At 41.3% G+C, this 13440-nt stretch overlaps 1 protein-coding gene across 4 annotated transcripts in view; it reads right to left on the bottom strand.

The window, feature by feature from the left end:
- Window positions 1-997, bottom strand: part of tox2 (TOX high mobility group box family member 2) — a 95672-nt gene extending 94675 nt beyond the window's left edge. Inside the window, exon 1 of one of the 4 annotated variants that reach the window (XM_062405913.1) lies at window positions 585-997. In XM_062405913.1, coding sequence (XP_062261897.1) covers window positions 585-677 — 93 coding nt within the window. In that variant the 5' untranslated portion in view covers window positions 678-997. The remainder of the gene's footprint in view (window positions 1-584) is intronic. The other 3 variants (XM_062405886.1, XM_062405929.1, XM_062405895.1) reach the window with 3 other exon arrangements.
- Window positions 998-13440: the final 12443 nt, after the last annotated feature.

The raw sequence follows: 13440 nt of genomic DNA, 5'->3' as shown, positions 1-13440 counted from the left end.
ACGTTAACCTTGATTAATTGTTTATTGGACAAATGTACCCATGTGGGAAGCTGTGCGCGTCAGATAAGAGTCTTGTGTTCCGTGCGTACTTTGCTCGGCAAAGGTTTAAATAACAAGTGAAACATGTAGCTGTTGCACACGTTGTCATTTAAACACATGAATATTCACACGCGTCCATTGGGACTCCAGGTTGTTCGGTGCTCTGGAGAGAAGGGTGCAACTCTGCGCAAGGCACACCTATCATTTATCCAGGTGGACAAACTGACAAGGTATAATTAAAGCTAAGGAAAATGCGCGTGCACGAGCCCAGAACAGGTGTCATTGGTGTTTAGTTTTTTTTTTTCTTCAGAGTTTACGAAGATCGGCTCGTTAGAAGAAAAGTTGTGTCGACTCGTGGCACACTCCTTCATCCACAGGGAGCGGAGCGCGCAGCACTATCCTCACTAAATCGCTCCGGTACATGGGCCCCACATGTGCAAACCCATACTTGTGCACGCATGCATCATCCCCAGCACCCCCATCATCACCATCATCACACTATGGGCTGCACATCTGACCGTGTAAAGTAGAGATCGGTTGTTTACCTTGTTGGTGTGGTAATAGTCCAAACCGGAGTCAGTCGGTAAAGTACATGAACCCACGCTTGCAGGGGGAGCTGGATAAAATCTGACGTCCATCTCAGAGTCCGCAAGACTGACGGCATGAAAGCGTAGCTCCAAAAACCCGTGCGAATTCTCTCTCTCTCTTGGTCGCTCGCTCTCTCTCTTTTCCCTCCTCCCTCTTTCTATCTGCCTCTCTCTGTCCTGCGCACACACTCTCTCTCTCTCTCTCTCCCTCTCTCCCCCTCTTGTCTATCCTTGTGTATTTCTCTTGTGCGTAAAACCCAATAAAAAGTAGTGGCTAAAGAAGAGGAGCGCGTCTCTGCCGAGGTTCGCTCTTCACCACGCGTCCTGCTCTCACTTTAACACTGTGGCGGTGATGCTCCGACACTACCACATCCCTGTAAAGTTCACTTGGAGAAGCAGAGAGCGGACTGCCCCGGTGATATCTGCACAAACTGCTCTAACACTCTCTTATGTCGAGGGGGTTTCTTCTCCCTCCAAAAAACACAAAAAGGCGCACAGTGCTCAGTCCCTGGTTTTTCCAGACGCGCTGTAGCTTTGTCATGTGGGAGCGCACACGGACGGATCCATCCACGCGCTCCCGTCCACACAGCGGCTGCTAGGCTACGACCTCTACCGGCCAGAGGAGGAACAGGTGTGTGGGGCTGGGGTGGATTGGTGGAGACTGGAGTCCTCCCACACCGAGGTCAAGTTACCAGTCCAGTGCGGGACACAGGCAGATTTCTACTTGAACGTGAGGAGATTACAACTCTTAACTTGAGTGTTTTGCAATCCAGCACAACCAGACTGGAACAGTTATAATACAAACACAGGGCCACCTGGTAGAACTGCTGCGAACACTAACAAACACACACTCAACGATGCACAACTCCCTGAATGACCTGTTGCACTGATAACGATAATAATAAACTGTGTTTAGAGTGAGAAAGAGAAATCGGCAAGATGCAGTGTGACATGTAAGCCAGACAACAGCGTTGAGATGGAGGCAAACAAAGTGGCCTTCAATGAATACTTCACTTTAAAACTTGATCACACAAAAGGACAATAAAAATAAAAAGATGAATAAAATAATGAAAAGACGACATCGCACGAAAGCAAGTCAATAAAAATGTTTTTTTTTAGAAGTGAATTAAAAAAGCCTTATCTCCTCAGGCAGGTCTTTCTTACGCCGAGGGGTCCTGATGGCAAAGCATGGAACAGCACAATACACATAATGAATATAATACACATTACTGCTGAGCTCCAGCTCTGACCCTTGCACACACACACGGACAAACGCAGCACATACACACAGAGTTCGACACAACAGGATGTAAACACAGAACAATGTCCAGCCAGAGCTTCAAATAAGTTCAGAGAGGGAGAATAACATCACAGCCAAGTGTGTATCACACTGTTTTTAAGAATAAGGTGCAGCTGTGTTGTGTGCTCACATGGAAAAGTGTAACTCAAGTGTTTATACAAAGCGGAGCAACAAGTAATATCTACACACCCAATTTGTGTATTTTTTCCATTCTGTTTTCCCCCCCTGTGCTTTACTTGCATTTGTGAGAGTTTTCGGTGCGAGTGTTTAAAGCGTGTGTTTGTGTTAACCAAGCTGCCGTTGTCAGCCCAGTGGGTGACATGTCGGCCCCCTCAGGACTCGGCCCGTGTCTGTGCAGCTATTTCTCGGCGTGGTGGCTCCGGCCCTGGGGTGTGAGCCGGCTTTAATACCAGGCACAGATGGGTCACACCGTGGGCTCGCTGTGGCGCACTGCCATCAGCTGCCGGCTCAGGTCGCCCTGACTCCGAGCTCAGGAGGTTAACTGGGACAAGGATACTGATTTCTCCTCATTGTGTGTCTCTGTGTCACTGACTGTCTGGTTCTCCTCTCTCTCTCTCTCTCTCTCTCTCTCTCTCTCTCTCTCTCTCTCTCTCCCTCTCAGACACTGTTACAGCAGTACATACAGTGCACAGGGGCCTATGGCATGAGTCCACTCGTGGCCTCATGGGAAAGGAATGTGTGTAATTTTTTTGTGTTGCAGGCAGTACTGCGTTAACACCAAGAAGTGGCCAGACAGAGAGGGAATTATTCCACAGAGGAAGGAAAATTAGTGATTATTGGAAGAAATCTGATGAAAAGAAAGATGTGGAAGCGAGAGGAGGATGTTGGTACGGAGCGAAACGGAGGGTGGAATAAGTTGTGACATGTAAGTAAAAGGGGGAATGACGCAGCGACAAAAAGTTACAGTCGCACAAACACTCGAGGGCAAGTTTTTTCCGTTGAGGATGCAAATCATATCGTCTTTAGCACCTCCAAATAAACGTTCATCCACTCAGTTGCGATTCCCGTAAACAAACACGCTTTTTACTGCCCTGGTAAGATCTCCGGCTAGCACCGGGAAATGAGAGGAAAATGTTAAGCAATGTTTTCCATTAAGGGGAATGACGCGGCCAGTGCTTAGATGACGTCAGAACTGGTTTTATATCTGTGGTGTGGATTTTTGACAGTTGAGACGAGAAATGCACAACTTTCACTCTCGATTTTTTTTTTTTTTTATTAAAGGAACTCAGTAATTTGTCTCTGTGCTTTAATCCGACATGTACTTTCATTCACAATTTCCACTTAAAATCGTTTACTGGCAAATCTCAAACGATAACCACAGAAATGTTTCAGAAATGTTCCCTTACATTAAGGGAGTTTTTGATTTCCTCTTCCTCCTGGAAATCACCAGATAATTTTAAATAACACCAAAGACTCAATCGTCCCTTGTATCTCAAACACACGTTTGCGATTCGAGTTTTTGCTAATTCTCTGTCTTCACATGTCACTGCATATTATTAACAACCACTTTCATCCCATTATGAGATGGCTGTTATTTTCCCCTCGACTCTGATGTTTCTAAATAATATATACCCGGCTCTTGTGGTGGGACGGTTTTATGCTGCAGTTGTTATGTTGGCTCAGAATTGATTGGGACTGATGAAAAGACCTTATCACAGAAAATGTTGGCTGAGCATTTTATTTTTTAAAGCGAATGTTGTAGAATTCTAAGCCCAAGAAGCATCAGCAGAATACTGTTACTTTCTTAAATATATAAAAAATATGACAGCTATAAGATTTATATCCTTTTAAAGGTCCTTTTAAATGCACTAAAGAAAAATACTAGAGATAATATTTAAATTCAGAATCAGAGAAAAAATCTTTGGTAGAAAGAAGTAGACAAATAATAACTTGAATTGTTCTTTTTAGAACTATCAGATGGAAAAATAGGGAGACAGATAAAGGTTTCTAATATTCAACGCTTGTAAAGTGATGTTAAATAATTTCGTAGCAGCAAATCACCTTTTATGTGCATGTAAAAATGGAGGTCAAGTTTGAGCTCAACAACTGTAGGAATATATTGTGCATATTTGTTTAAGGTCTTGTTCACATTGACCCACATGCAATTTGCAAGTGTAAGATTTTCGTAAATCTAGAAATATTTTGTGTATATATAATATGCAGGATCATTCAGTATGAACACACACAAAAACAGTGAAGCTTCAAAAGTCTCACAGCTAAACACGTGAGAAGGCTGTTATCAGTGACCTAATCTGACTCTATGGAGTTTGTCCCGTAGCTAGGTTGGCATCTTGGCTCCAGCTCATGAATTACATAAATTACTATAATAACTCAAATAAACTTTTGTTATTTTTTATGGCTCAGCGCTGATGACTGCCAATGGCCGGAGGCATTATGTTTTGGGGTTGTTCGTCCGTCTTTCAATCCCATTCCCCTAAATGGGATATCTGAAGAATAACTTGAGGGATTTTTTCAAATTTGGTAAAAATATTCCTCGGATGATCTGATTAGATTTTGGTCGTCAAAGGTCACAGTGGCCTCAAAAAAACATCTTGAATTCGCCTCTTGAACGATATCTCAACAGTGCTTAAGGGAATTTCTTTAACCTTTGATCAGTTGTCACTTGGACTCAAAAATAAAGTGATCATATTTCATTTGTTTAAAGGTCAAAGGTTAAAGTGACCTTATATGAATCTCGGAAATGTCAAATTAGAAATATGAACATGGCAACAGCACTGGTCAAGCGTAGGCATACAAACACAGTGCAGTAATTCTAGTGGTATTAACTGTGCTGCTTTGATGTAAAATGCTCCAAACAGGAAACAGAAAAGAGAGAGAGAGGTGCACTTCACCAAACAACCTTTAGATGCCGTGTATCTCAGATTTCCTCCTGTGCACTAAATTCAGTATCTCCTAAATGGCCTCCTCCATCTTCACACGAGAGAATACACATTAGCCTATTCCCTCAGCTGTAACAAATAAGCAGAGTTATGCAAGTGTTATTTAATGTCACTATAATAAGTACCTCACTCCCCCCCACCAGTTATGGGAAGGGAAGTTGTCAAGGTGCAGTTTCATCAGACGCCACAGGACTTTCACTGCTGGTCAGTTCTTGTGAAATATTCATGCTTATTCTTTTGTCAAGGCTTTCAGGTGCAGAAATTGCTCGGCTGAGTGTTATAGGTCAAGTACTTTACTTTCTAGTCTCTGAGAAGAACAAGGTTATTCTTTCACATGGATGTTTTTTTGTTTTTTTTTTCCTGCTTAATCCAGAGTTAAAGTACTAAATATTAGCACTGATGTAAATGTTGTAATAACATTGCTTTGGAGCGCTGGCGGCGATTCCATATAAGGTCGTCCTGAGAAAAGCAAACAGACATGAAATGGTAAACAGGAAATAGTTCAATAGGTCCGCTAAGTAGGGAGATGACTCATTAGTGACCACAAATCAGCGTTTTCACAGAATTTCACAGAAGCCGCAAATTCGTGGAAGAAATAATCAAACCCATGGCGGCTGATTAAGTCGATCAAGCTCAGCGATACTTTGATTTATATCATTTGTGTTCCCTGAATCACCTTTGATGGAGCGGCTTTTAAAAATGCTTTGTAAATACCTTTATGAGTGACTTTTTCGTGCACTGACCTTCACTTCATGTCAATTTGAGCTAAATCAGAGTGGTACTCAGCTGCTTCATTCTCCCCCTCTTTCACATTTCCGCTTGTCCTGCAGCCATTGAAATGTGTTTAATGAAAAAGCATTCAGCTCAATAAATTTGTGGATGTTTCTCCTCAAACATGCGAGTGAACTGTCAACTGCTCGGATCATGAATGGAAGACAAGAACATTGACTTTAAACTGACTCTGGGAGAGAAGAGTGAAAACAAACAATGGCGATGAGGACATGACTGGGTTTGGTGGGAGACAATTCTGTGTTTGTCAGACGTATAATGGGTCCAGATGCAGCATCCAGATGTTCGAGACACAGTGAGTAGCTTCATATTGCCTAAATCTGACCCAGTGACCACGGACTCACAAAGGGCACCATTGTTATCCAAGGATATTTTGATACAGAGCGCTTCTGACCCCCAGTAGATTGTATTTGCTCTCCTCTGACATCATATATCTATAGGTGCTTTCATAGAGATGGGCCTGTCCGTGTCAAGATGTTCCCCCGAATGTAAAACCTGGAACAAAACGTAACTCGAATGAAAAAAATAATGCAAGACTCAGGATCCTTTCCTGGCATCGCACCGGCTTCATTAAAATGTGCAAATAGACTCAAATGCACAACGGCTCCAGAAAAACAACAATTACTTGCCAAAGAACACTCTGCAGGATTTGCACTTCTCTTTACTAAAGCACAGTTGAGTTTTGTATCAAAGCTCGTGTGAATAAATTCCGTGCGAGGCCGTGGCAGGCGCGCCACAAAGGGCTGTTCACTGGTGAACCTTTGCTAACCTTTTCTAGCCACTGACCTTCAATAATGAGACTATGTTGTCTCTTGTTCCTTTGGACAATCGGCCATTGAAACAACTGCCATTCACGGATTTGGCTCCACCCTCTGCGTGACCCTTTTTCGTACTAGTAATTAGCTACTGTTGCATTTCCACCAGATGCAAAGCACCCACATGCAATATTTACCATTCGTACACAAGCACGTGCACGTTTTAGTGGATCACATATCATTTGGACATCATTTGTTGCACTATGTCCATAAATGAGAACTGGTTGTGTTGAGGAATGAAACAATTCCAGTTTAATCTTATGAATTATAACAAAGCTGCAGGGTAATGATCTTCAGTCTAATGCAATATAATAACAAAATGAAGTTGCGTTTAACCTCCTAGATTTACTCACTGACTATGTTATTTCTCCCCCTGTTTTCACAGCCCCATCATCCCCTCATCCTCCCGTTCCGCTGCTGAATAAAACCTCCTCTTCATCACCCTCTCATTCCTCCCGACCTTCTACTTGTGTTGCACATGAGAAATGAGAGGGGGGGGATGGGAGCCAAGATGAATGAAACAGGGAGTGGGGAATGAAAGGGAGGGGTGGAAAAAAGAGAAGAGAGCAAGATTGGGAAAAATGCCCTTTGACTGGATTTAAAAGTCTGTGGCATTTCATTTTCGGAGAGAGGGGAGCTTCATCTCCTTCAGATCCTTTAAGGGCCGACCTAATTGATTAATGTTTCCATCTCATTGGGAAGGGAGGAGAGCCATTTGAAGCTTAACTGGAGCCTCTCACATCCCCAAGTCTTAAAACAGAACCACCACAGAGGGAGATGATGACAGAATGAAAGACGGCGTGATGAAACAAAAGTATAAAGAATTCCAGTTGATGAGTAAAATTTGCTGAAGGTCGAAATCGTTTCGACAATACAGCGAGCGCCGAGGAGTGGAGGCATGTCTCCGCCGCCATAAGAACTGCCCGTAATGAAATAATGTGCATGGTTTTAGCAATGAGGGATTCGGCTTTTCAAAGAGGCTGTTTAGGTTTCTGCACCTGTCACACGCAGCCGGCAGCAGCCACTTTATATGATTGGGAACTCTAATGTAAGAAAATCCAATGCCATTGCATTCAAAGTAGCGTCTGAGAGGGAAAAGACACAAGACACAAGCGACAGTAAATCTGCGGTCGAAAGGGAAAATATATATATTCATATCTCGATAATTTAGTGCTCTGAACAGGTGATGCTTTGCCCTGATAACAAAGTATTTTATTTTTCAATTCATGACACACGATACACAAGGTCTTACGCGGATTTCAAGCTCCCCCCCCCCGTGCGAGACTTTGGGTCATGAGAACACGAAGCTGATCATGGCTGGAAAGAAGTAATGGAAATTAATGGGAGGAGAGACTCATAACATAATAATTGTGTGTGTGGAGTCCGGTGTGAGCTAATCAGCCCGACGTGATTAGAGATCTCAACAATCACTTACTGGAAATGTACCGTGATTACTTGCCCTTTGCATGTTTTTTGACAGCAACATGGAAATATTTATATGTTGAGGAATCTGTGGGCATTTTCCAATCACACAACAAACCCAGCGGAGAGAAGCCAAAACAGTAAAGTGACCTTTAGCCAACATGCTATATTAAATATGAAAGGTCAGCGTTCGGGGTGGTGGGGGGGGGAGGGCGGCACTGGAGTCTTGCACGCAGCAGACGCAGACAAAACACTGTAATATCTTTCAGGCAGATCCCCGCGCTGCCTTCAGAGGTCATTTGAATGTGAAAGGTGCAGGAGAGAGGAGAAGATCAAGATATATACATGGTTCAGTCATTGATATCCTTCTGCTGCTGTTGAACTTGAGACACACGCCTCTGCAGAATAATTTGAATAACCCTGATGAAATTTAAAGCATCAGTTTTACTTTCTGGTTTATGGCTGGTTAACTGAAGGATTTCACTAACAATCTGAATTTCCCTCGGGATTAACAAAGTATCTATCTATCTATCTATCTAATAAAACTTAAATATAACCTCCTGCATGTAGCTGCTGGTCCATATTATATAAAAAAAATATATATATTGCTATTATTATTGCTATTATATTATGTTTATTATGAAAAGCATACTAGTGAAAATATCATTTAAAATTCTTGAAATACCATTGAAAATATACAAACGCATGTTCTCTTTTTTTTATATTTGGCAAATCTTTACTTGGAAAAAGAAAAGATTGCCCACCAACCTGGATCGAGTCGGCCATTGGTCATTTTTGATTAGATTGCTTTTAAATTAAGTTTGATCTCACAAAATGGCATGGTCTTTGATTTCATTTGGTCTTGGTATTATCTGTAAAAAACATTGCTTTCAAAATATTACCCCAGAGCATGAATCTATTCCCCATCCATTAGGTTTATTAAAACATTTACATGTTTGAAAAGAGAAATATCCTCTTGAAAAATGTTGCATTTGCACCACAACTGACAAACTCCACCAAAGTGCACTGTTTGAATCCCAAAGTCAGGTTTTGTACAAATCTGCCTGCACCACATTCTGACATATAATACACCAAAAAGCTTTCATCAGTCATTTCATAATAATATCTTTATGAGATACAGTTTTTAGTGGATGACAATGGTATAGTGTAAAAATGTCCATTACATTATCTTCTTCAGACCATCATTTACCAAATTTAAATTTTACTGCGTTGAAAAATACATGAAAAAAAAGATTGAGACATAAACTCCTCAGGAATTGTTTTAATATCTTTTCTACAACCAGTGTTGTAGTCACCTGCTACTGGTCATTTGAGAGAATACAGGAGTTTATGTCCATTTGTATGTAAAGTCTGGTCTAAATTGGTTTAAACCTGAAGTTGTGATGATTCAATATAATATTTGAGACAACTATTGCAAAATTGTAAATAAATATAGATTTAAATATAAATTGATCAGCTGTGTGTGTCTTTGCTGAAGATGGTGTGCAGGCTGCTTTTAAGAACCATGGTGTTGAATGCCACGTTGCCTTTATTTCCATCCTGCAGGGACATTTTCACTGGTTCACGTCATGTGATGTGTGAGAACCATCTTGACCATTCACCCTGTAAATGCAACACGATGATCTGAACAGAGCCATCAAACAACTGGCTGCACAGTGGATTCTATGGGACCATGAAGGCTGCAAAGCCTCCACCAGTTGTTGTTATTTGAGACAGAATTTGAACCATGGCAGGCTTTTTGGCCTTTATGACATACTTGGTGCAGAAACGCTGACGGCGGAGGGCCCAGCTCCTGAGTTAGTGCTGAACTTAGGTGATTGTTTCATATTTTCCACCACAACAATTCACAGCCCACAGGAAGCAAAGAACTCAGTAACTTCCTGCCTCACTGAATCTCTTGCCAATATTTACAATAACACGCAGGCCTGCTCTGAATGTAGGATTTTTACAAGCGATTTGGAAAGAAGTGTTAAAAGACAAATTATGGGGGAAGTTGTGGGCAACAGGGTTCTGGAAAACAAACAATCTAAAATCTACTTCTCACGGCATTCATTAGATTTATCTTCTTAAAATTGCTGAGTGGTAAACTACTGAAAGTATCATGTGAAAATGTAACATGCACTGATGTGGGTTCGGTGAAGTGCTTTCTGAGGCGGACTGGCCATCTGGACGTTCTGGAGTTTTCCCAGTTGCCAGTGGACCTGTGGGGCAGGGGGAGAGCCAAACGAGGCTGATGCAAAAACATATGAGAGACAGGGACAGGGCAGGGAGGGGGGGTGCTGAAATATGAGACCAACAGTGTACAAGATCTAATTAAACACCACAACCATGATTTATTTTTATGCAGCAAAAGAACTACCACTAGTTCTAAAATCAACTTCCTGTACAGCAACTTCATGTTTGCATATAACTGCATAGTTCACCACACATGAACCACCCTGCATGATTCTCCTGAATTTGACCAGAAACCATTTTAATTATGTCAAGAAAATATTTACTGTAAATATCTGAAATTATTTGTTTTTAGTCCTTTAAATATTTATAGTTTGCTATGTTTTTTTGTTTAAATCTAAAATCCAACTTTATTACCCTAAACATAGTTTTCATTATAGATCCAAGTTAAAGATTCATCCACTGTCACTGGAAAATTCATGTTTTAAATATTGTTGAGTGAGAGTAACCTTTGTTAAGTTGTGAATCAATGTTAATATAAAAATATTGAATGATGCTTTTTAAATTTGCATGAATTGCTTGTTTGGCCACTAGGGGCAGAGGAGGCCGTAACACATTATTGCTCCTTCACCGCTGCTTCATAACAGAGCTTTCATTTTCACGCAGCTCCTCGGCTACATAACACTTTTACTATGTAACCAGTGATCTGAGTAAGTTCACTCACAATGTCAGAGCTGTTATTCTGCCCTGATCAACCTACTGCTGGTGTTTTAGTCACCTGCCACTTCTGCATCATGATGAATTTGAACTGATTTGTCAACATTTAAAACCACATAGAGGTAACTGGTGCACGGCTGCTTTTGAATCATCTGAATCCACTGTGAAAGTGTTCATTTGGGATTAAATTTAGATGTATCTGCTTTTGACGGCTTTGCAGCCACATTTATGCTTTTGTAGGTCTTTGAAGTTTATTATGAATATAAGACAACAACTCAAATACACATAGGAGGCTGATGTGAACAGTTTCTCCAACCTGGCTGCTCACGCTTATCTTCTGAGTGGGACATGAGTTACAACCCTCTTAGCCTTGCCTCTTCCCTTCTGCATACTTCTCTTTTCTCCATAAGCCAACGACATTAATATTGTAATTTCTGCAGAAGAATAAAACGTCCTCCTTGTTACTCATTCTATCCATCCTCTTTGAAAGTGCAATCATCTGTACCAGTTTGCTGATTCCAACACCAATCTGTGCCCAGAACCAGTTACATGTACTTAGGTGATTCACAGGCTCATGCTCAAGCCTCCAACTAGAGACGGAAAGCATATATTTATTTATAATCTAAATTCCACAATCGGTGCTTTCAATGTGTAAACAAGTTCCACCCTCAGCTCATTAATCACAATGGAGAGGTAAACAGTCACTGGAGCCTTTGGCTTATGTAAAATCATGGCACATGTCCAACCACTCATCCATGAAGCGTTCAACAACAACAGGTTTGTCTTCACTGTATCACAGTTTACTCCCAGGGAACATTTCTACCAACTATTAAAACCACAGATTTTAATCTCCCCTGTAGCTCCGTGAGAGACAAATGAACAAGCAGCCATCAAACCCTACACTGTCATCAAAGCACTTGTCTTTCCTTTTTGTGGTGACTCGAAAAAACACAATAATTGTGAATATTTGAAATAACTTCACTTCTTCCTGAATCTCACTTGTGGCAGGCACTGCCACAAGTGAGATGCATCCCATTAATTGCAGTAGAGAAAGGAGATTTGTGGAGAGACACCATCCACTTTAGAGAAACTAATCTCATGCACGATAATCAAGGACACTTTCCGCCTGATTCTCTGGGAGCAATTTCCATCAACACAAAAGATGTATCTGGGATCTTAGATAAGTGAAGAGGGGGGAGAGGATCTACAGATTTATAGCATCTTGTAAAGTTACATAAGCCACTCTCGGCTCATGACATACTTAAATAAGCAAAGGTTATGTAACAGCCCCGTAACTGCACTTTGGCATTGAGCAGCAAAGCAAATTAAGTAGGTGCACAGGAATTTACAAGTGAAGCAAAACACTGCACCAGATTCCTGCTTTTGTTCTCCGCGTGCATTAAGCCGTGTTTTCGCATAAGAAATAAAGGTACAGCTGTAAAGTATTTCCTCCACTGCTGGTGACTCACAGGAAGTTGAAGGGAAAAGTGAAAAATAAGTCGGAGCTGCACAAACAGTGAGCACACGCACATGCACTGGCAAACACACACACACACACATACACACACACACACACACACACATTGTTTCTGCTCAGTGTGTGTGAGACAGAGAGAGACACAGACAGATGTGCCTGCCTGTGTTGCATACCCATCTATTAAGAGAGAAAGGGGTGTGGCCGTAAAGGGCTTCAAAAGAAGTAATTTACCACTATTCTATGTAGCTGTGGCCTCGTGTAAATTCAGAATAGCTGCCGTTATGAGCAAAGCCTTTCATGGCATCATTAATATTTGAGTGGAAACATGGCTTTTTTATCAGACGAACACTTTCACCCTTCCTCCCTGTGTCACACTGCATTACAGGGTTTTGCTTTTATCCTGCTTGGTTCTTCTGCGTCAGCCCCATCGCATTGTTCCCCCCCCCCCCCCACTGAGATCAGGAATTAAAACTAAGCATTTAGTCTGCGTCCTTGATCTGAAACTCCATCTGCCTCCGTCACCCTCCTCTTCCTCTATCATCCATGTCTTCTTCACTTCTGTTATCGCATGTGCCAGCCAACATCAGTCATTTTGAGCATCTTCATGGTTTATTATTATTAATTTACCGAGAACAGACAATTTCAGCTTTACAACGGACAACAACGGCTGCATTACAGGATAGTGTTTCTTTGTATCTCAAGAAAACAGCGTGTTCTGCTTACTGTGTTCCTTTGTTGATTCTCTGTAACAATAATGGCAGGATCAAATACTTTTATTTGAATGAACACGGGCGAGTATCACTCTAACTCATAAACACTTCTATATTTACCATATACTGAAAAGTATCAGAGACAAAATCCTCTGTTTATTAATAGATTGTAAATAGCAACTTATTTCAGAAGCAAGCAACCAGGCTCTATGAATGTATCATATTTGTTTTCAGGACCGGTGTTTAGATAAATACAAGGTTTTGGAAAATGCTTTTGGCTCTGGGAAATTATGATGAGAATGTTTCAGGATTTGAAGTTGTTAAGTACAGCCATGTTATATGTAAGGTAAATGTCATCTAAAAGAAGTTTACATTTTATTTTTTGTTTTGACTAGCAACTGTTGCATCTCTTGGCATTTGCAGCAGCTTAATGGTAATATTTTGTCAGCTCTAAATTACATCAATATAAA

This window comes from Platichthys flesus, chromosome 2 (genome assembly GCF_949316205.1).
Source record: "Platichthys flesus chromosome 2, fPlaFle2.1, whole genome shotgun sequence".
Classification (NCBI taxonomy): domain Eukaryota; kingdom Metazoa; phylum Chordata; class Actinopteri; order Pleuronectiformes; family Pleuronectidae; genus Platichthys; species Platichthys flesus.
The sequence above is the reverse complement of the archived record's forward strand: the minus strand, read 5'-3'. Positions and strand labels throughout refer to the sequence as shown.